This window comes from Lycium barbarum, chromosome 1 (assembly GCF_019175385.1).
Source record: "Lycium barbarum isolate Lr01 chromosome 1, ASM1917538v2, whole genome shotgun sequence".
In the NCBI taxonomy this organism is placed as follows: domain Eukaryota; kingdom Viridiplantae; phylum Streptophyta; class Magnoliopsida; order Solanales; family Solanaceae; genus Lycium; species Lycium barbarum.
Window position 1 is genome coordinate 170,757,823 of NC_083337.1, and position 23,618 is coordinate 170,781,440.

Here is a 23,618-nt window from a genome sequence, read left to right on the forward strand (position 1 = left end):
TCCAGCTTATTATCATGTTAATGAAGGAAAGCTTGAACCAAGAGGGTATGTGGATGGAGTAAAAGGGTTCAAACTTTGGTGTTTGTCTTTACTCAAATTTATAGTTAGTAGAGATGTCACCTTTGATGAATCCTCTATACTTGATCCCCGTAAAGTTTTCGTGGAGATTTCAGGAAACGAGAACAACAAGCAGGTGGAGCTTACCAAGGAAAAGGATCAAGAGACTCAGATTAAAGATGAGTTAAAAGATGTAGATCTTGAAGAACTTGTTGTCAATGAACCATACACAATTGCGAAGGGAAGGGAGCAGAGGCAGATACGAAGACCGGAACGCCTTATAGATCAAGCAAACCTGATTGCATATGCGTTTGTAGCTGCAGAAGAAGAGATTAAGGATCTGAAGCCCTCCTCGTATGTTGAAGCAACTTCTTGCAAGGATGCTGCACAATGGCGGTTAGCCATGACTGAAGAAATGGAGTCTCTTCACAAGAATCAGATATGGGTCTTAGTGAAAAAGCAAAAGGGGAAGAAGGCAGTTGTATGCAAATGGGTCTACAGAAAGAAAGAGGGAATTCCTGAAGTGAAAGATGCTAGATTCAACAAGAGATTGGTTGCAAAAGGTTTCAGTCAGAAGGAGGGAATTGACTACAATGAGATATTCTCTCCAGTCGTGAAGCATAGCTCAATTCGTGTGCTACTAGCATTGGTTGCACAATTTGACTTGGAGCTTCAACAGCTTGATGTCAAAATTACTTTCTTACATGGTGATCTAGAAAAGACAATCTATATGGATCAGCCTGAAGGTTTCCTAGCAGAGGGAAAAGAAGATCATGTATGCCAACTAAAGAAATCTTTGTATGGTTTGAAGCAATCCCCAAGATAGTGGTACAAGAGGTTTGATGCATTGATGACTACACATGAATTCTCAAGGAGTGCATTTGATAGCTGTGTGTATCACAAAAAGATGTCTGGTAACTCAATAATTTATTTACTGTTGTATGTTGATGATATGCTCATTGTTGCTAACAACATTACAGAGATAAATGCTTTGAAGAAACTGTTGAGTAAGGAATTTGACATGAAGGATTTAGGAGTTGCAAAGAAAATCCTTGGTATGGAGATTCCAAGAGAAGACGGTGTTGTACATCTTTATGAGAAGAGGTACATTGAAAAGGTTCTCGAGAGATTCAATATGCATATGTGCAAGCCTGTAAGTAGACCGTTAGCTCCTCATTTTAAACTTTCAGCCTTATGCCGGCGCAGTTAGTAGCATTATGTATGCTATGGTATGCACACGTCCAGATATTGCTCAATCTGTAAGTGTGGTAAGCAGATATATGTCCAACCCAGGAAAGAGGCATTGGAAAGTTGTCAAGTGGATATTGAGATATCTCAAGGGAGCTTCTGATGTTGGTCTGACCTTCCCAAAAGGTGGTAGAGGTATTTCAATTCTCGATTATGTGGATTCTGACTATGCAGGGGATCTTGACAGAAGGAGGTCCAAAACTGGATACATCTTTACTCTTGTTGGCAATGCCATTAGTTGGAAATCGACTCTGCAGTCGATTGTTGCTTTGTCTACAATAGAAGCAGAATACATAGCAGCAGCGGAGGCGGTGAAAGAAGCTATTTGGTTGAAAGGTCTGGTGGCAGAATTGAGTTTAGTTCGGCAGGAATCAACCCTTAGATGTGATAGTCAGAGTGCTCCTCATCCGATTAAAAATCAGAGATTTTATGAGCGCACTAAACACATTGATGTCAGATTTCATTTTATTCGAGATGTTGTTGAAGAGGGAACTATCAAGATCGTGAAGGTTATCACAGACGATAACGCTCCAGACGTGTTGACCAAGATAGTCCCGCTCGCTAAGTTTTCACACTGCAAGGACTTAGCGGGAGTACGCATCAACTAATGCAACTTCGAGAGAACAATTGTTAGGTGGAGGTGGTATGTTCAACAATGATTTGGTTCTTCTTGTTTCTTACAACGGGGTTGCACAATAAGCTTAGAAATTTTGGCAATAGTTGTTCATATGCAAGCTCGGAACGCTAACCAAGGCGAAATTTGAAAGAGTTGATTTTTGTTATGTGATAGAAAAACTCATGTGTTGGGTGATTTTCTATTACTTAGAGCCAAAGGATGCTCAATTACTTTGAGCCAAAGGATGTATTGCTTAGAGCAAAAAAAAAAGTTAAGATGTGAGGGAGAATTGAAGAGCTCATGTACACACTTGGAGCCCAAGTCATTTTATGCCTATAAAATGAGAGACAGTCCTTCTTTGTTTAGCATCCCAAAAATTCATAAATCCTTTGTAGTGAGAAGAGAGTTAAAAAAGTAATTCTCTTAAGTATAATTGAAAAATCTCTCCTTTCTTTGTTAATAATAAAAAGACAATTGTTTTCTGATGGATGTAGGATCATTTTGATTCGGACCACGTTAAATCTTGTGTTCTTTCTTTTACGTTTCCGCTAATAGAATTTATATGTCAAATCCAGAGAAATGTATATTAAAGATATTGAGAGGGCGAAGTAACAAATAGAAGAAGCACAATGAAGTCGATAAATCAGGTTAATTCCCTAAATGGTCACGTGACTCAACCAAAATTGAAAAGATACTTCATAAGCGTCCAGTAAAAACATAAATAATGAGCAAAACGTTTTCTGCATTTGGCTTAAAGGAACTGTTACTAGCAGATCATTTCTTCTTGGCATCTCCTGCCTTAGTCTGCAAAATGCAAGCAAACAGAGCATCAGTACAAGAAAAAAAAAAAAAAGATCCAAAGAAAAAAGAATCTCAATGTTATAGCTCCAGAGACCAAAATGAAAAACATTACCTTCTTGACACCGCGCACTTTCTTGGCTCTATTTTTCCGCTCCTTCATCTGCTTCCTGGACTTCTCAACCTTTGTGTCTAATCCATTCTGCAAGTGTTACAGCCAAATTCAATCATACAGTACGTTGATTCTATGCTGAAGGTGCACTCAACATAATGGAATATGAAAACTAAAGCATCTAATTTACTTAAGATGAGTATTTGAATTAGCATCGTAGGCTACAATACTAAAACAGCACAACGAGATAAACTCACTTCTAAAGCAATAGTGAAAAATGCAACACAAAACCAGAATCTACTGAATGAGCAAGGATGGGACTGGATGGAGAGATTTTTTTTGATAGGTAGGACTAGAAAAAGAGATTAGGTACAAAACCACGTGTCTTTAGGGTATAAATAGCCATTAACACAAGCAGAGCTCAAACTAATGCAGCCTTTTCTACAACATAACTCAAAGAAATGCAGCCCCACAGCTTGCAATTACTTTTCAATAGCAAAAGTGCAGAAGATAACATTATTGAAGTTGTGTAAGAAACTCAAAACTTCTGAAAATGAAGAAAAAATGCACAAGCAAGTTTTGCAATGCCGACTAGTACTTTTTTAATTAAAATTCCCAACAAAACTAGCACAAGCAACTAAGGGAACGTGGTCTATTGTTTAAATATTTGTAAGCACATGTTACTGAAGCAACGAACATACCCAGTATAATCCCACAAGGTGGGGTCCGGGGAAGGTAGAGTGTACGCAGACCTTACCCCTACCTCCCAAGGTAGGGAGGCTGTTTCCGACACATTTTACTGAAGCAAATTACAAGATTTTTTTTTTTTGATGAACAAAGCAAATTACAATATTACAACATGAACTTTATCTGGAATTAAGTTAGGCGTTTGGACATGCAATTTGGAATCATGAGATGAAATCAGCATTTAAACATGCATTTCATCTCATGGCAAACCATGGTTTGAAATCCCAAATCATCCAAAAAGGCATGACTTGGGGTTTCAAACCATGATTTCAAAAAAAATTAAATATAAAACTTGACCCATAAGTTTATATTTTGTAAAAAAAAGACCCACAAGTTGGTATATATTTTTAACAATTACTCCCACCAACCATTTACCAATCTTTATTTATGTCTACCATGTGAGAGGATTATATTAAAGAGTAGTTACATTACTATTCATGTTAAATTTTCTTTTTTATTGAACTAAAGTTTGATGAATTGATGTTGTATTTTTTAGAAAGGTCTTCTAGTAGCGTATTAATTTTGTTATGAACTATGACTTGCTCATTTGGTAAGATTGTATAAGAATTGAGAATATTTTGATAGTTTTCACAACTTGTGGGGGTTTTTATGTCTATAAGAAAATTCAAATTGCATGTCCAAACATGGTTTCATCTCATGGTTTCAAATCATATCCAAACGGCTCCTAAGATCCTTAAGTTGACAGATAGTATGCAATGATCCTATACTATAAATTCCTCTAAAAAAGATGCTTTGCGCACAAAAAACAAACAAGTAGAAACGAATTAGATGCAGGACATCTTACACTCATCTAAAATCTTAGCACAAATAAATCTTCAGAAACAAGCAGCACAAAGTGCAAGTGAAAAACAATATCGCAACATTTTTCATGCTAAGGATCCATAGAGATATCTCAAGATAAGATACTGAAACTACAAAAACAATTTGAAAAGATTATAAGCCATCAGGTGATATGAGATCATTTTTTCCATATATCAAACTTCAAAGGGATTTTGGGACCACATAACATTCTTGAGTTAATGACTTTTATGCTAACAGGAAACTCTTAAATAAACCTTACCAGTTTAAAAAAAAAAAAAAAAACATAAAACTCATAAATGGTTCTTACCCTGATCAGCCTGTATTTTGGCTCGTATTTCTTTGCATTTTCTACAGAATCATAGATCAAGCCAAAACCAGTAGATTTGCCTCCTCCAAAGTGGGTCCTGAACTTGAATACAAAGATTGCATTGGGATCTTTCACCACATACATACTTGCCAATTTCTCTTTCAACTCAGCCTGCAATGACACATTAAGCAGGTAAGACATAAAAACCAAAAGCATATAGCAATCAAATGAGCTATAAGTGCTTAGCGCTCTCTCTATATTTTTTCGATAATAGTGGAAACAAGGCCAGCTCAACTAATTCCACAAAGTACCTTCTATCTCTCACCAGCACAGGTACTGAGTAACTATATCCACCAATTTGTCCTACCCCCCAAAAGCTCAGGTTATCGGGTATAACCTAGGCTTGGACAGATGAAAAGAAATCAGCCGTTAACCTACCGCAGAGACCTAGCTCAGAACAAGCTATACTTTGTACTAGATAAGCAGTTTTCTCTAACAAGCACAACTAAAGACAACATTCACTTGGTCTCTATCTGACTACTCAATCTCCATTTTGATCTAAACTCATTTCATTCTAATACAGTAATACTCAATAATTTCTCTCAACAACAACTAAATATCTGAAATTGCAAGGCACTCAATAAAAATAAAGCCAACAAGGCAGATGAAATAGTTTGTCAAACCTTAGAAACGTTAGCCCTTCCAGGATGCAAGACATCGATAATCTGAAAATATTGACATGTCATTAAAACACAGATAAAAACACGTCAACAAAGATGAGATTTAAGATACTTCAATTAATTACTTACGAATTGTTTCCTTGCGAGAAGACGATTGGTCATGAACTTCCTTGTTCTAATTGTCACTGCCTTGTCCGCCATTTTCTGTTAACAAAATTCTACTCAAAATCTACTTAATACATAATTTATGATTCATTGATAGAAAGTAAAGAAATAATACTTGTGTGCCTCAAATACTTCCTTGCTCTCTACTTTGCCAAAATGGAGGCTTTGTTTCTAGGGTTTTTGAGTTTTTAGAAGCTCTATGTGAACTTTTGGGCCATTCAATAACCGGTTAGTGAATCGTGAAAGTGGGCCAAAACAAAATTGAAAGTTTCGGCTGATTTACACAAATGTCCTCTTTTAAGCCACCGTTTAGATTTTGTTGTACAATTATAGCGCTTCAACTACGTATATACACATGTTAAGGAGAAATATTTATGAAACTTGACGATAGTTTTATATTTACATAACATTACAAATCCTATACAAAACATGCTTTAAAAAAAAAAATGTTTTTTTTTAAAATATTTTATATTTTTTTCACTCAAAATTTTATGTATAAAAGTTGTATGAAATGTGTATATCTCGCTCAAGGCTTAAAAAGTTCGCTCAAAATTTAGTGTATGAAAACGGTATGAAAAATGTATGAAATGTGTATATCTCATTCAAGGCTTCAAAATCCGCTCAAAATTGTGTGTATGAAAACAATATGAAATTTGTATCTCGCTCAAGTCTTATAATTTCGCTCACATTTTTGTGTATAAAGTTCATGTTAGATTTTTATAAAATTAATACAACTACAACAACATTGTGTACAACTTTGATACAACATTCAAGATTTAAAATAATCGCTCCAATTTTTGTGTATGAAATGTGTATATCTTACTCAAGGCTTAAAAAGTTCACTCAAATTTTATGTATGAAGTGTGTATATCTCGATCAAGGCTTAAACATTACACTCAAAATTTTATGCATGAGAATGGTATGAAATGTGTATATCTTTCTCAAGACTTAGAATTTCATTCACATTTTTCGTATATGATGTTCATATTAGGTTTCTGGAAAATTAATACAACTACAACAACAATGTAACAACTTTCATACAATATTCAATGCTTAAAGTTTTCGCTCACAATTTTGTGTATGAAAATTATATTAAAAATTTCGCTCATACATACACATTTCATACATTTTTCATATATAAAAATTTGAGGTAATTTTTTTAAGCCTTTGAGCAAAAAAATAAAAAATTAAAATTTAAAATATATATATATATATATATATATATTTAATTATTATTTTTTTAAATAAATTTTTTATAATGTTTTTTAAAAAATATATATATATTCTGGAAAAAAATAAAAAAATGAAAAATATATGAAAATCCGTCATGTTTCGTAATATATCGTTATGTTTTGTAAATAAGGAAAACTATCGTCACGTTTCGTAAATATTTCTCCTTAATATGTATATATATATGTAGTATTCCCTAAAAAATTATCTTCCAAATAACATTAGACTTGGATCTAATGTTTGCTCATTTGTTTGTTAATCTTACAGAAGAAATTCCTATTTTAAGCCACCGTTTAGATTTTGTCCCATTTTTAAAAGTTATACAAATATAGCGCTTAAAAAAATATCTTCCAAATAACATTAGACTCGGATCTAATGTTTGCTCATTTGTTTGTTAATCTTACAGAAGAAATATTCGATTGTCGTCTAACGTTTGAATCAATTACAAAATTTTAAACTATGATCTAACATTTTTCTCGTATGATTTACAGTTTTTCAAAAAAGGATCTTTACATTGTGGTCTAAAAAGTCCACAAGTTATAAGAAAAAAAAAAAGGTCATTTACTAAATAGTTGTCTAAAAAGGTAGGCACTATATATCTTGGAGTTTCATTCATCTAGAGTTTTAGTTTTAAATTTTGAAATTTCATGGTAGTGATTATTTTTTAATTACATGGCTAAAGAGTGGCTAGCCGACGCTATTACTATAATTTTCACAGTAGCTGATGCAGTGTTATTTTCTCTGAAATCAAATAAAAACTAAGGCTTATAAAGATATTGTTGTTTACTCTCATATGGTTTCGATGGTAACTCATTTTTTGTTTTAAACATAAGCAGAAGTACAGGAAATCTGTAATCACAAATGAGAAAGGCTTTACCGATGAGACACATGTCCCTTTTCAACTTTGGTGCTAGATCTTTGTTCATGTTTTTGTGTAAATATAAAAAGAAATAATATGTTTAATGGGGTGAAATAGAATACAGTTTGAACATAGGAATAACAGTGTTTAAATAATTTGGTGTGTAAAAATGGATGCAGCATGCATTTCATTTGCACTAGTAGGAGATAAGATTTTCAGGAGGAAATGATACAGTATGACGCACAAGATGCGCGTGCGACACACGAGATGCACGTGTCACGCATGAGATGCACGTTTGAGTCGCTCCTGTATCCACAAAGATAACAATGTTGGTCTTTCAAGCGTAATTGCTTTTGAGCATTGTGCTCATGTTTGCACCGAGTATGAGGTTACCTCCTATGTGAACCTAGTGAAGACACTTCTAGTCGGTCCTGAGGATGCAGCAGAGTTGAGACATAAGAAGATCTTAAAAATTGTCTTTGAACACTCGGGGAGACTAGACTAAAGATTGAACAACATGTTAGCAACAAGTATAGAACATGTATTATGGAGATATTCGGAATTAAATGTAGTTCCACGCTTTTACTTCTAAAATTTGCTTTTGGTGCTGCTGTACTTGGCTTAACCGGTGCTTTGGTTCATTATGCTATTTATCCTAAGAAGTAAATATGCTTATTGATTAGTTGTATTACACATCGTAAATATGGATAAAGACCTCAATCAAGCTGTTTAATTTAATGCTTGTCGTTCTATAATGTTTATCTTATCCTAAGAATCTCAATATTTTAATCCTAAAGCTTAAGTAACTGTTTATTCTTAAAGTGAAGATTGATGATTTTTTCAATGATAAATACTAAAATAAATGCACGTTATTATTAAATCAGCTAGCAAATGAACTATTATAAAATCTTATATCGGTGGTTAAGAGATGGGTGATATCCTTATCCCTCGAAGTTGAAGAGGACTGAAGTGGAAACATTTAGTTTGTTGAGTTCGACCCCTTGGTCTTTCAATCATTAGATGTTGAGGAACATGTGCAAGAACATGATATCTTTATAACTTGCTGTGACTTTATTTGGGCCAGTTCTATTCATATGCCTCTATCACGACTTGAGTATGTCTTTAGATTTTTGCAACTATTGTTGGTCGAGTACTCTATCTATTTTTTCATGGTGATGAAGGCACCTTTTGCGACCTAAAGCTTAAAGAACTCTAGTTTCATATATATATATATTGGGGAACATTCATGTGTATTTGCTAGTTTTAATCAGAGTTAGATTTTTGACTTTTTTTTTTGGTAAAAATAAATAGTTGTTAATAAATAAATTCTAAATTGTTAATCAAATTATTCACGGTAATTACAATATTTATCTCATAATGTGATAAATTAAAATAATAATAATGCATGTTAATTAATCGATTATAGATAAAGGTGATAAAAACTATGTAAAATACATACTCACTCCGATCCAGTTTACTTGTCATTCTTACTAAAAATAGATCGTCCAAAACAATTGTCATTTTAGAAAATCAAAATATATTTAACTATTAATTTCCATCTTTACTCTTACTCAATAAATGTGGTGAAAAAGAAAGTAGTATTAATTGAGATCAATGAATAAATAAGGATAATTTAGTCAAATTGCCCTTTTAGTTAATGTTTTCTTAACCCCCAGTTTGGATGGTTGTTCCCATGGTTCATTATTGTATTGTTTTCTATGAAATTACGTTTGTTTCCATTATTTTTTTAATTATGTTGTACGGTGTTGTAAACCCATTGTAATTTCGTGGTCATATAACCATGAAAAAGCTCAATTTTTGTAACCACGGATTTGGTGATTTTTGCGTGGTTACGTACTTCATTTCCCCATTATACCCCATTCACCCCCACCAACCCCCGCCCTCTGCCACCCACTCCCATCTCACACCACCTACCCCTCCACCATGCACCCCCACCCACCCACTACCTACTTATTTATTAAAGTTTCTATTTTATTCTTTATATTAGTTTTATTAATATATATAAACTAGTTTGTAATTAAGGGTTAAGGGTATTTTAGTAAACTTACATGTTATTGTACAGTACTTCCTCCGGATCAAAAAAAGAGTCTACTTAGCCTTTTTGTCTTGGATCACAAAAAGAGTCCACATAGCAAATCAAGAAAGAATTAACCTTGTTTATCCATGTTCGCCCCTATTAAGTGTTATATGATCAAATCCCAATGCCTATTTAATTAGGGGTAGTTTAGTCAAATTATCTATTTTTGTCTAAGAGTTAGTATTTTCTTAAGGGGTGTGCAAATGGCTAAGTGGACTCCTTTTTTTGATCCCTAGGGAGTACCATTCAACAAACCAAACAATAAAAATGTTATTAAACCACAACAAACAATACAGTCCATCCAAACATTGTATTCATTAATATAATACAATACTATACTATACAATACCATACTGTACATTATATTATGAAACCACGAGTAACGACCATCCAAATAGAGGCTAAGGGGTGTGGAAAAAAAAACGTGACAAATAAAATGGAGCGGAGAGACTGTATTATACATTTACTAATTTGATGCATGCATCGAGTACTTAATTAAGTTAATCTGCACTATCTCCCACAAACTACTCTCTCGGTTCACTTTACTTGTCCACTTTAGCATATCAAGAGAAAGACAAATTGTTTTTTTCTTGTTTTACCCTTAATTAACATTAACTACTCATTCACAAATCATTTCCTAAGTCTACCAAGACTATACACCAATTAATATGACTGTTATATATGGTAAAATATACTTCATTTATTAATTCTTATTAGGGATATAGGGGCGTGCGAAATCAATAGGGGATAAGTAAAAGTGAACGAAAAGAGTAGTAGTACGTGCAGTAACCAATAATTGACGTCTTAAAAGTTTTGATTGTCTGTGAATGTAGTATCAGCAGCAAATTAAAAGGCCATAGTAGCCTAAGAAGATGATTTGCTTTTCCCATTAGGAGAAATGGATTGCATCGATGGAACTTGCCTGTTCGCCGCTAGCACGACAAGAGACATTAGTTTCAGACCAGACAATCAATGGTCAATGGGGGTAACAAATCTGTGGTGGAGACGATTTTACTACAAATAAATAAATGTAACAATTTGAGTCTGTTCATATTATTTAGCTTAATTTAACCCGTCCAATTACATCAAACGCAAATAGTGGCCCGGTTATGACGTATTAATTTATCTCTTTATCGATTCAACCTATTTAATGGCTGATAAATTCATGTTAATGCTACTAACTAGCTAGTAGTAATATATAGGGTGGACTATGATGCAAAATAAGGTCGAAGTAGGTGGGAAAGGAGTTTGAGATGTCTTGTCTAAATAACTTTTGCTTGTCCCAAATGGGAAACAATATCTCAATGTTTTGATTTACCTGGTCTCCACTCTCATCTTATATCTGATGTGCTATCTTTTAATCAATCTGCCTGCCATATATTGTCGAATATTTAGCTAGCAGAAGACAATCTAGTCAAGAAATATAGGCAAGAGCAACATGCTCTTATACCAGCCACCTCATAGGAGTTGTATCTTTTTTGGCAAAAGAAGCCAACATAATGTGCTAGATCTACAGCTCTTTCAAATATATCCACTACACAAACTTACTCAATCGAATTCAGTCCTTTCTTCAATTTTGAGATCAGCAAGATCATAATAAAGTCTCTTTTACTCTCTAATTTATTAGTTAAGCCCTAGCGCGCTAGTTATAGTATGTTAGAAAAATAGGTAAACATAATTGAAGAAGAAGTGACTTTGAGGCGTGCAATAATCGATTTTTCTTAAAGAGATATTGCCTGTATACAAACTGGGAAAAATATAAGCTATTCCCTTCAAAATACAATAAAGCCTGTGTTACACCTACAGATTTTTCTATCCCACTTCATGAAGGAAGGCCTTATATTTATAGAGTTAGAAAATCGACCATTCTGAATAGTCACTCTGTTTCATGTTCATTTAATTCAAATTTTAAATAAAATCTGAAAATCCCAAGACTTTTAATATATAAAATCTTCAAACTTTTTTGCCTTACAAACTATATTACAAACTATCTAACATAGTATAGTATGACAGAGCTGTCACTACAAGCTATTGGAAGAGCGAAGGTAGAAGCTCACATATGGATTCTTTGTGTTAGTTAAGAATTTCATGCAGACATGTTAAGCACCCAATTATTAGCACTTGAAGTCGTCATCTTAAAATCCAGAACCCATAAAGTTGAAATCCTGGCTCCGCCTCTTGCAAGTGGCTAGTGGACACGAATAATGTTTTTCACCTTTTTATCACAACAATTTCTTCGAGCTTGATTTTTTTTTTTTTCATATTCTATTTCTATCTCTATCGTTTTTCTTGATACATATATCCTATTATAATGAAGAGCGTACATGATATCGATGAATAATTAAAGTACTCTTTCAAATAGCACTTTGGCTATGTGCAAATTGATAGTTCTTGTATCACAATGAGCTGTATAATAAAAACTTTTGGCTACAGTAAGAAAAGTGTTTTTGACATTGGCATCCAAATCCTCATCTGAACATTTGGATTGCGATAGCACGAGTTCAGCTAGTAGTTGCATGTCGGATTCTATCTCCTCGCTAAACGTTAACATATCCAGCTGATTTTCCATTAGTTGGCTGTCTGCATTTTGTCCCTGATGTATATGGAAAACAACATCTGTTTGTTAATATCAGGCAAATGCCATATATATCTCTTTGGACTCTGCCAAGAAGAGATAAAAAGTGGCTACTATAAAAATGTATGTACAGAAAAAGATATATGTTGTGTTAATCTGATATGTAAAGATTCACAAAAAATCCTTTTTCTGGTTCTCTTTTAGCCCTATGTGATCTCTTTAGCAATGTAGGTTTTCCTAGCTCAACCTCCTATTCTTAGGAATTTGTCATTCTTTGTAGAAATAAACTAAACAGAAAATAGCGGCACATAAAATGAAATTGAGGATTGATGCGCTTCATACATATGTTGCTAAATAATGTGTCTAATCGAGAGCATCTATTGTGACTGAAGGGGTCGAAGACCAATTTAATTATGTGCTAAATTACTTTTTTTTTTTTTTAGTTGGGCCGGAGTGAGTAACAATTATTCCCTCTATTTATTTTATGTGAAAGTGTTTGTCTCTAGAAGAGTTTAAAAAATAAATAAAGACTTCTAAGCGATACTAAGCATGAATATTTGGATGACTATAAAATCTTATCTTGAAGGATCGAATACAAAATTTAAAATTCTATTATTTTGAAATATAAATATAGTTTATAGTTTCAGACGAGACAAAATAAAAGAGTACCACGTAAATAAAACAGACAATGATCAATGTTTTATAGTAGTTCTTTGTTAAATGTGTCAAACCTTGAAGAGCTGAAAGAGACGAAGTCGGTGACAAACTCTATTGGAAATTTCCATTAGCCTTTGGTAACTTGCTTGGGACAACAATACCTCCTCCGACACCCAACGGCCACTGATCGAATTTAACGTACGAATTATGAGTTCTGCAGCTCCTTCTCCCTGATCTCCTAATGTCAGCAGCCACTTTTCCCACTATAAACGTAACAAATATTTCTATTTTATTAATTTATTTCATGAGAAAAATTTAAAAAAAAAAAAATCAACAGTTTGAATTTGATGAAAACTAGCTCGAGTAGTAGATTATGTACAGCATGACGCAAGAACTGATGGATGTCTTTGCCGTGGGTCAGCAGAGCGCCCAATGAGAGCTGGTTTAGGGTTCCCAGAATAATACCGACGAGCTTCTGTTCTGTTTTATACCTGCCTTGCCATGATCAGCAATCATTAAAACATTAGTGTATATATGCATATAAATGTACTATATTGTAGCCAAACTTTACGTGAAAAACACTTTTAGTTACAATAATTTTTGCAGTTGTATTTTTTGGCATAGTCAAGAGCTTGTGTCCCTGTCTCAATTTATATGACGCGTTTGTTTGAACACATAATTTTAAAAAAGAAGATTTTTTATGTGAAATAAACATAGATAATTTACGTGAGTATAAATTATTTCATTAATGGTAAAATTGAGAAGTCTAAGATTAAATACTTTTCTAAATCAGAAAGTACTATGATATTTTTTTTAGAACAAACTAAAAATGAAAGCATGCAAAATAAATGAACGGAAGGAGTACAGACTTTACCCATGGCTAAGGATTATCCAGTGAAATTCTTTTCCTCCAGGGCTAGTGGCATCGTTTAAAATTCGGTGGATGACAATAAGTTCATGCTTCGTACTCTTCTCCACTTTAATATCTTCTCCACTTTAATATTACATTTTTATCAGTAGTAGCGTTAACAGATCCATGATGTGTGTCTACACATCATATATGTTGCGCTTTTACAACTTGACCAAAACTCTGGGGCTAAGAATTAGGTGTCATACTTATTCCTACAAATGATTCTGTGATACAGCTACACTAGTAAAACTTTTGCCACTATATATATCCTAGGACAAACAATAGCCATTAGTATTATATACGTACCAATTCATTTAAAAATGTCGCTGTATGATCACAAGTCATAGATCTATATTATCTACAAGAAAGCAGGCATTGAAAACAGACATTACCTAGAATTCAGAAAGTGTCGACTTGTGGAATGTGTGAATTCGTGAATAAAGGCAATCTTGCTTTGCACAGATATTTGTTTCCTTCCAAAATAACATGTCACACAGTCCATAAGAGCTGCGGTTTTGACCCAAACCATTCTCTCTGTGGACTTTTCTGGCTCAAATATACTGGCACTCGCTAAATAGTACGTCAGCAGCAAGCTTCTTTCGTTCACTCCGAATTCTCCAAGCCCACATTCGTTATACCACCTGCATGCATCGAGTTTAAATTTAGACCGCTTAGATCTGAATTAAACAATTGACAACCAGCTTCAAGGTAGGTTTTATTGTTACTATATTATATGAAGTATAGCTTAAGTGTTTTAAGTTATACTCATATATCGCCGTCGGTATAAACATATTATCAGATATCCAAAAGATGATCTCAAAGTTTTTTTAAAATGTACGATATATAATCCCGAAAATAAGTGATTACCTATTGCAATAGGTAAAGGTAACTTAGTGTGCAAAAAAATTATTACACTAAATGTGTATATATAAGTTAAAGTCAAAAGTTTAGTTGACTTTTCTTTTGTTGGGATTTAAGTTATATGCTTTGATAGCACAATGAGCTTTTTACACCATTATTATAATTTAACTTGTTGCTAAGTGCTAACTACATATCATTTCTTTTCTAGGTTACCAATTAATTAATATTATTATATAGAGTGACATGCAGTTATATTTTAAGTGACCTAATTATGCACACATTTTTTTTATATTGTTATTGTGTATAATTTAAACTCTTTCTATTGTATTAGGTAAAGTTTAGTTACTTTAATGGGTAGAAAATTGATTTCAGTTTTTATAGCGGGTAAGTCTATATTACTTTTATAATAACGTACTTGCGAATTCTTCTCCACTCGAGCTGGTGCGAAGCTTGGCAATTGTTATAGTCCGACTTCGCTAGCTCCAGATATAGGTTATTGTTAACCAATGGCATCCTGTATCAGATCCTAATTAGTTTAAGATATAAAAAGAACAGGAAAAAGGAAGAATTCAGTCCTTTTTAAATAAATAAGTAAATCATAATCGTACGTCGAACTCGAGAGGTCAAAATGATTTGAGGCGATTATCTATAGCTAACTGAGGTGTGACGAAGACTAGCGATAAAGCACATCAGCATCCAGTGTTTAGTGTAAAAACAAGAGTTGATTTTATTTCCCAATTGTCCTTATCTTTGTGGGTCCCACCATTTCTCAGTTTTTTTTTTTTTAAAACTGTATATTCATTGTAGCCTCTCTATTTTGTAGCATTTCTTGAATATATATGCATTGAATGAGAAATCAATGATTGAGTGTTCATTTAATTTGATACAACGAGACCAAAACAAAAAAAACAGACAGACAGACATATAAGGAGTGTGCATGTGTGCCGTCTTTCGCAAATGTAGCCTCAGTACAATACCAACTATAGTGGGGCTCCAATTACCTTGGGTTTGGTAATCAGCTGCAGCTGGGCACCCTTTAAGAAAACAACATTTTTTTCTTCTTATTTTATTTTATCATCACACGACTCCTTATTGCAAAGGTGTATAAAAACTGCAATGACAGTATAAAAATTTCTAAATCTAAATTAACAAATTATTAGGAGTACAGTTTTTCGATTATCAATCAACTACTATTAAAGAGTCAAAGTAACATGGTGTTAGAATAAGGAAATTTTACACCAATCATGTCACTCAAGTAGCTTGTCTTATTTTTAAGATTAAAAAATCTTACATTTTAAGAAAGCATTACGGTAAATGTACTTTGGGTGACTTGATAGTGCAATTATTTTTCAATGACTGTGTATATAGTTAATTACTCTTACTATTAAATAAAATTACACGCAACTATCTTTTAAATAACCTGATAATCTAAATACTTATTATAATGAGCATAAAACTTAAATTCTTGATATTAACATTCTTGGATTGAAGAAAGAAAGAATATTCCCTCGTTGCTGGATTACTTGCAAGGTTTATCTTTGTTCAAAAAAAGGTTACTGAATGATTTGTTCAATAGAGAATATATATCAATTGCATTTAAAAAGTACCTATACAATGTTTTGCCAATCCACACATCGCCTTCAGCACCATATTGTTCTAAAAAGAACCTTGTTTCTAGTCGAGGCAGGCTGGCATGCCATGGTACATCTAATGCATATCCCACCTGTATAAATAAATAACCATGTTAAAAACAAAAATACAGTTTTAGAAGAAGAAAATGAATGTGGGAAATAAATAAATACTTTCAGTGAGAAAATTTAAAAAAAATAAATATATATATATATATATATATATATATATATATATATATATATATATATATATATATATATATATATATAAGTCCAACTGCTATATGTGTGTGTATGTACCTCTCCAGGTAAATCTTTAGTGATGATCCACTTGTCTAGCAGTTCATTTTGAGCTCGTTTTTCTCGAAGAAAATTAGAGGAGAATATTTTGGCATGTTCAAGTATTTTCTCTCCTGGGAACATTAGCTGAGAAGCCCTGTAAAGATTATACATTCCTGTCACAGCCTGGTTCGATTGTCCCACGAAGCAGAAATATTCACCCCCGCTCTCGAAGTGTTTGAATACATCTGAGAAAAATAATAATTACAATAGCGTTTAACTTCTGTGTATTACCAGAGTACAATTATTTATACCATCAGGTAAAAATGATCTATAATGACTATCTTGCTACAGTAATTTTAATTTGGTAATCTGAAAATATATTGTTATATGACACTACAAGAAAACATGGAATTAGCGACGGATAAAATTTCATAGCTAAACAGCAAAATTCCATGCTAATTTCATTTAGCTACGGATTAGCGACGAATTATAAGAAAAATCTAATTAGCGATGGATTAGCTAGGAATTACCAACAAATGCCGTAGCTAATTCCATGTTCTCTTGTAGCGTGACTCAGAGATTCACATTTTTTAAAATATAATTTACATATTTAGAAGCTACATAAAAAGTATTATAAGTTACAATAACTAAAAGTTCAAAATATTTGAACGACACAAGAAAAAAACACGATAAAAAAGAACTCCTTTTTTCTTCTTCTTATAATAAATACATAACATGTAGGACAAAAGAATAATAAAAATGAATAATTTTTTTATTCATTTTTATTAATTATTAAAAAAATTAAATTGCATGAACTTAGATCAATCAAATACTAATATTTCTATACATAGGGAATTATTCGGCCTAATCAATTTGTCCATTTAGATTTATCTAGGTGGAATAATAAGAAAAGGTGAGATTCAAAAGAATTCACAAAAAAGGGATTTTTTTTAATAAAAGGTTATAACTGATTAAAATATATTAACAATGTAAAATCTTTATATGATACTCCCTTTGTCCCAATTTATGTGGCACTTTTCGTTTCTCGAGATTCAAACTGCATGAATTTTTACCAACAATTTAAGATGTATTTTTTCACCAAATTGATACGGGAAAAGTTGCAACTTATAATACTTTATCATGTAGTTTTTAAATATATAAATTTTATTCTTAAAATATTGAGTTAATCTAATCCAATTTAGATTCCAAGTTTGGTCAGATTGACTATTAAAAAATGAAAAATGCCACATAAATTGGGACAGAGGGAGTTTATGGTCTTCGTGTATGTTAGTTAAATTCATGTTAATTAGGTTATGTATGTAAATGAGGAATATTGTAGGGTAGTAGATAATGACTAACCAGCAGAAACCACGTAGCCATGCAACCGCAAAAGTCTAAAAGCCATGGCCGTGTCATCAATGTCTTGAATTAGGGAATTTCTCGCCCAACAGATTCCTTCATTTGTCCAATATCTAAAAAACAAAAACATGTATAATATTTCATAGTCAGAATTTAAAATAATACTAGCACTAGCTAGAAACCAAAAATAAAAATAAAAATTGGTATTCCTACTTACTGGAAACGATAAACTATCAGAGTCTATAGATTCCTCAACTTGTTTAAAAGTACACAATAAATAATACTACCTGTTGACGTAATCAATACACTCCTTTATTTCTGACTTAAAATACCGAGAAATCCCAAGTCTTTGCAACCGATCAATGATCCAAATATGCTCAAATAAGTCCACAGGATAGACATTTGGAGCTGAATGATAAGTAAATAAGAAGTGACTGAATAAATATCCGATAATAATAGGTTAATTAAATTATATTGATAATATAAAAAACTTGTACCTCCACCCTTGAACTTATGAACAATATTTTTGAGATAATTGAGGCAATTATTATCTTGAGTCTGCATAAGTGCAAAGGCAGTGGAAGATGGAGAAAAGAGAAAAGAGCCATCAGGGCACTGAAATTGAAGTAGCTTTTGCCAGTCCAAGTCTGGCATTCCTTCCAAACTGTGGAGTAAAGTTGTGGGCACTTTGTGCATTATGTCCTTTGGTATCCTATTTTATTGCACGCACACGTTATCATTAGTCACATACATGGAAAGTAAAAGTCCTTCAACTTTTGTATCCAAAAAGTTTTGCATAAAATCAAATCCAATATAAAAGTAAGAACTACTCTAGAAGATTAGATATGTTTTAAAAATTTGTTCATGATGAGAAGCATGGAAGATGATAATGCCTTGTCAATCCGAGTTCATGAGCTACTTTTTCTTGTAATTCATACTCTTTCCGCCTATTTATACCGTATTGTTTGACTAAACAAGAAGATTCAAAAATAAAAAATTGTTACATGTCGAAATATTTATGGTTCTAAAAGCATGTCATCAGAGACGGGCAAGGATTTTGCATTTATAGATTTTGATATCTAGAAAAGACAACTTGCTAAATTTTTGATGAATTATTTATGCATAGGTGAATTTTTAATCGTAAATATAGTTGATGGTTTACCTTGTGAGCTTGAGTTTTCTTCTGGCGTAGATCTCTTGCAAGACGGGAGAATCATAAGGAATATCTATGCATAATTGTTTGGCAATCTCAATGAGTGAAGGAAATGCCACTTCAAAGCCAATAGGCATGTGCTCTGCATTTTCATCACCAATCCTGCTCAAATTCTCTCTCATAAACAACATTCCTATATCCCAAACCCCAAAAAGATACGTTAATTGTTAGGCCTCGTCTCTTAGTGTGTCATGATTACATCGGAACTCTACATTCTGTTAATTAAACAATGGAAATATTAGTAGTAATTACATAAACAAGCAAGCAACACTGTTACCTAGCCAGTTCTTTTATTTATTCACTTTTTGCATTATTACCTTATGGATATAACTTGTATACAATCAGAAACTGACGAACGTAGCATATAATTAATTTTTCAACCGATCTCAACGCCAAGCATATATATATACACAGTAAAAAATTATTAATATTGTCCTTCAATCTTATGATCTTAAACATATATATGAAATGTTGAAATTAAAAAGTTAGTAATAAATATAAAAAATGGCATTTTTTTTTAAACGAAAGGTACTATTGTAAAATTGATTGAACAATCACGGAAAAAGTAGAATTGAGCCTCACATTTATCTCACGCGTAGGAGGGCAAAATCCACCAATTTGCCAAGTCATTTTAATGGGAAAAATTACAGCCAAATACTATTTGACCATCTAATTTACAAAATATGTATGCAGTATATATATATATATATATATATAGAGAGAGAGAGAGAGAGAGAGAGAGAGAGACACACACACACACACATACACACACACATACCTATACACTACTTATACAACCGAAGTGTATAGATAGTGTATACTTTGGTCATGCATATTTGGTAAACTAGTTGGCCGAAGAGTACATTTCCTGTTCGTGACCCATCCCTTTTACTAGTTCTTTACAAACCCAATAAAAAATAACTCAATATAAAGTGAAAATAAAAGCTCTTTCTAATCAATAACAGACACTTTCTTTCGGAATACTCCAATTTTTTGGCAAGTAAGATACATAAAGTCAATAAGAAGTGGAATAAAAATTACTCCCTCCAGATAAAAAGAGTGTCTACTTAGCCATTTGCACACCCCTTAAGAAAATACTAACTGCTAGAAAGAAAAAAAAAGTAATTTGACTAAACTACCCCTAATTAAATAGGTATGCGATTTGATCACAGAGTTAATTCTTTCTTGATTTAATAATTGGACACTCTTTTTGACCTAAAAAAAAAAGACTAAATTGACACTTTTTTTTATCCGGAAGGAGTAAACTCTTACCAAGTACAGTCTTGTCAGGATGCAAATTCCATGATTTCAAGGCAATAATACAAGCCAATGTATTGATGACACGGTCATAAACCATAAAAATGGAGCTGTCACCCCAAGAACCATCAGGCAATTGATTGTTGGCAATCCACTCAAGACTCGAAGGAAACTGAGGATTTTCACTTCCATTCAAGTCTTTCACTAGAGCAACCCATGCTGTGTCATAAGCCGATATGCTTATTTCTCCATCCTCCATAGATCGAAGCATTGACCGAACAGCATCTATATGTTCCTTTATCTTATTTGATGGAAGGTATACCACCTTTTACACACATATATTTCCAATAAATAAAAGTCAATTACAAAATAACACAAGAAAACTTAGCTTATTATATATGTGAACTAACGTACTATTCCCTCTGTCCAATTTATGTGAAAGTGTTTAAGTGAGCACGAAAATTTAAAAAGAAAGAATTTTTTTGAAGTTTATGATCTAAAATAAGATATACAATATTTATGTGGCTATAAATAATGAAAAGCTTAAACTTAAATATATATTCTAAACAACAAAGTATGATTATTCTTTTTTGAGACAAATTAAAAAAATAAATTGGGATAGAGGGAGTATAGAGAAGAGGCTAAAAAGATTTTCTTTTTCTTTTTTTTGGCTTAACTACAACCTCAGATGTTTCTTGTTCCATGTCCACTTCCTCCACGATGTCGTCCCACTTGATAACTGGCAAAGTACCATTTTGCAGTACCTTTCTGTATTCTGCATTTTATTTGTGACGAACACTGTTAATATTCTTTCTTTCTTTCTTTCTTTTTTTTTTTTTTTTTTTTTTTTTTTTTTGTGAAACAACTTCTTTACCGTATGTATAATTTAAATTTTTCTAAAAGCATGAACATAGCACCTTTTGTACGAGGTCTAGAAACCGCCTTACATTGCAACTTTGAACCGAAATCAACATGTTCTTCGAAAGATCTGTTACCTGTAAAAAAACAGGTTGAGTCATCCTTGGAAACTCTACCAATATATTGTAACTTTGTAAGTAAGTACTACTTCTGGTACGCCCAGACGCAAAGCTACAAGCTTGTATACAGGTTCAGTAGACATTTTGTAAGATTCAAAACCCTTAAACTCAAAATTCTAACTCTGCGCGTCAGTATGTCCAAGTGTAAATTTGGCAACAGGGAGAGATAGAAAGAAGCTGATTTACTACAAAATCAATCCTGATTTTTGGGAAAAAAAAATGAATAAGGGGGAATTAGTAGTACTAAACTTGAAAATGACTTATCTCAGTGGAGAGAAGTGGTTGGAAAGTACTTTTGTGCGACAAATGATTAATACTGAAAATAATTTAATACTACTAAGAAGAAGAAGAGCATGGTAGAAAGCCAGAGCTTACTTTTAAGGAACTTAGGAGATTGATTTGCTGGGGAAGAAGGTTCATAGTGAGGATGATGAGCAGAGAACCCAAATCTCAAATAAGAAGCTGAGATCGACATGCTTATTTTAACTTCTCCCTTCTAGATCAGAATATTAATTATAATAAAAAGAAAAGGAAGTAATGATGATGTTTTGTTTGTGATGAACTTATGAGAATGAAGAAAGGATAGAGGAATTAGTATGATTTATAAAGAGAGGGAGGAAAAGAAAGAAGACAGAAACGACTTCCCGAGAGATGCCGCAAATAGGTGCATGGGATCAAACCCAAAAATTCATGAAATAATGAACCTACTGATCCTTTTCTTTTCCTCTATGGTTTGTTTCTCAGGCATATTTTTCTTCTTTTTTATTAGCTTGCTTGCTGTGTAGATTAGCTTGTACGGATCTCGACTAACTTTATGGTGTATTCGTATCTCTGATTAATAGATGTATTGGGTAACTCTTCCATCAAAGCGTGCCTCCATTGAATTTTAAATCTGAGATCTCATGATTCTCGCCCTATTTCATTAACCACTAGGTTTCACTCCTGAGTGTAATTTAATTTCTAGTGCATATTGAAAGAATTTAATACAATATACCTCTATAAATTAAAGTAAAACAAAGCGATTTTTTTTTTAGTTTTTTTCTTATTAAAACATAATTTAATCTTAAACTTCTCATTTATCTCAGGTCAGTGATTTATAGCCGCACAAACTATTTATGTTTTGTTTTAGATCACAGAGTTTTAAAATCTTTCTTTCTAAAGTTATGTGTCAGTCAAACATGTCACACATATATTTGGACGGAGGAAATTATTAATTTTTCAGATTTCTAACTGCTAGATTTAAATGGTCGAAGTTTGAAACTTCATACGGGGGATTTTCAATTCAATCCTACATATCTGAATTTGATTTTGAGAAGATTTAAAAAAAAAAAATACATAGGGGTAGGGGATTACAATGTGGGATTCGAACCCTCACCAATAAAGTGAGAGTTCAAGTAGCTAACCAACTGAGCTACTAGAACCCTACATTTTGAGAAGATTAAACTTTAAAAAAACCGTAAAAATTTCATCTATTATTTAAAAGGAAAAATCTATTTGGCAAAACCACTTTTGGGCAAAACTGTAAAAAAAATGTGGGTATATTAATCATTTCATAAGGAATTTTGGAGAATCTTTGCTTTTTAATATTTTATTGTGATATATTTTTACATCATTGCCCTTCCTGATAAAATGAGACTCTCTCTCATATAGGCTAATCATGGGCTTTGTTTCCCATGCTCTTTTTCATTTTTTTAATGTATCATTTTTTTATTATTATTTTTACATTAGTTGTATTGTGTATACATAAGGTAGGCCTAGGGTGTATTTATTGTTTTATTCACTTATTGCGTATGCATACGGTGGGCCTAGGGTGTATTTTCTTTTTTCTTCTTTTTCTTTTTGTTTACTTATTGTGTATGCATACGGTGGGCCTAGGGTGTACTCATTTCCTTTTTCTTTTTTTTTTTCTTTTTGTTTTGACATCCGATTTTTTATTTTATTTTTCTTGTAAATAAAGTGTTATTTATTGGCTATATACGTACGGTATTTAGCCTAGAGTGTGTTTTTTTTTTCTTCTTTTTCTTTTTTGTTTTGGTAGCTGAAAGTGTTTTTATTTTTCCCGTAAATTTATTATATATTGGCTATATACATACGGTA

At 32.6% G+C, this 23,618-nt stretch overlaps 2 protein-coding genes across 4 annotated transcripts; both read right to left on the reverse strand.

The window, feature by feature from the left end:
• Positions 1-2,530: 2,530 nt before the first annotated feature.
• Positions 2,531-5,809, reverse strand: LOC132608074 (small ribosomal subunit protein eS24z-like). Of its 2 annotated transcripts, XM_060322149.1 has the most exons (6): positions 5,668-5,809; positions 5,517-5,591; positions 5,391-5,432; positions 4,708-4,878; positions 2,835-2,921; positions 2,531-2,725 (listed from the first exon to the last, which is right to left on the reverse strand). In XM_060322149.1, the coding sequence occupies exons 2-6, from the start codon at positions 5,586-5,588 to the stop codon at positions 2,696-2,698; spliced, it is 402 nt and encodes a 133-aa protein (XP_060178132.1). In that variant the 5' UTR covers positions 5,589-5,591; positions 5,668-5,809; the 3' UTR covers positions 2,531-2,695. The 2 variants fall into 2 exon arrangements, with proteins under 2 accessions (XP_060178132.1, XP_060178139.1); XM_060322156.1 differs by lacking the exon at positions 5,668-5,809 and having other exon boundaries at positions 5,517-5,661.
• A 6,266-nt stretch (positions 5,810-12,075) lies between these two features.
• LOC132608089 (ent-copalyl diphosphate synthase 1-like) lies at positions 12,076-22,344 on the reverse strand. Of its 2 annotated transcripts, none has more exons than XM_060322166.1 (15): positions 21,897-22,344; positions 21,402-21,479; positions 21,168-21,259; positions 20,500-20,809; positions 19,177-19,309; positions 18,512-18,726; positions 18,302-18,422; positions 18,015-18,127; positions 16,674-16,900; positions 16,350-16,465; positions 15,158-15,256; positions 14,274-14,522; positions 13,351-13,462; positions 13,046-13,234; positions 12,076-12,332 (listed from the first exon to the last, which is right to left on the reverse strand). In XM_060322166.1, exons 1-15 carry the CDS (start codon positions 21,994-21,996, stop codon positions 12,081-12,083), a joined length of 2,406 nt encoding a protein of 801 aa, XP_060178149.1. In that variant the 5' UTR covers positions 21,997-22,344; the 3' UTR covers positions 12,076-12,080. The 2 variants fall into 2 exon arrangements, with proteins under 2 accessions (XP_060178149.1, XP_060178147.1); XM_060322164.1 differs by having other exon boundaries at positions 19,177-19,360; positions 21,897-22,343.
• Between the last annotated feature and the right edge of the window lie 1,274 nt (positions 22,345-23,618).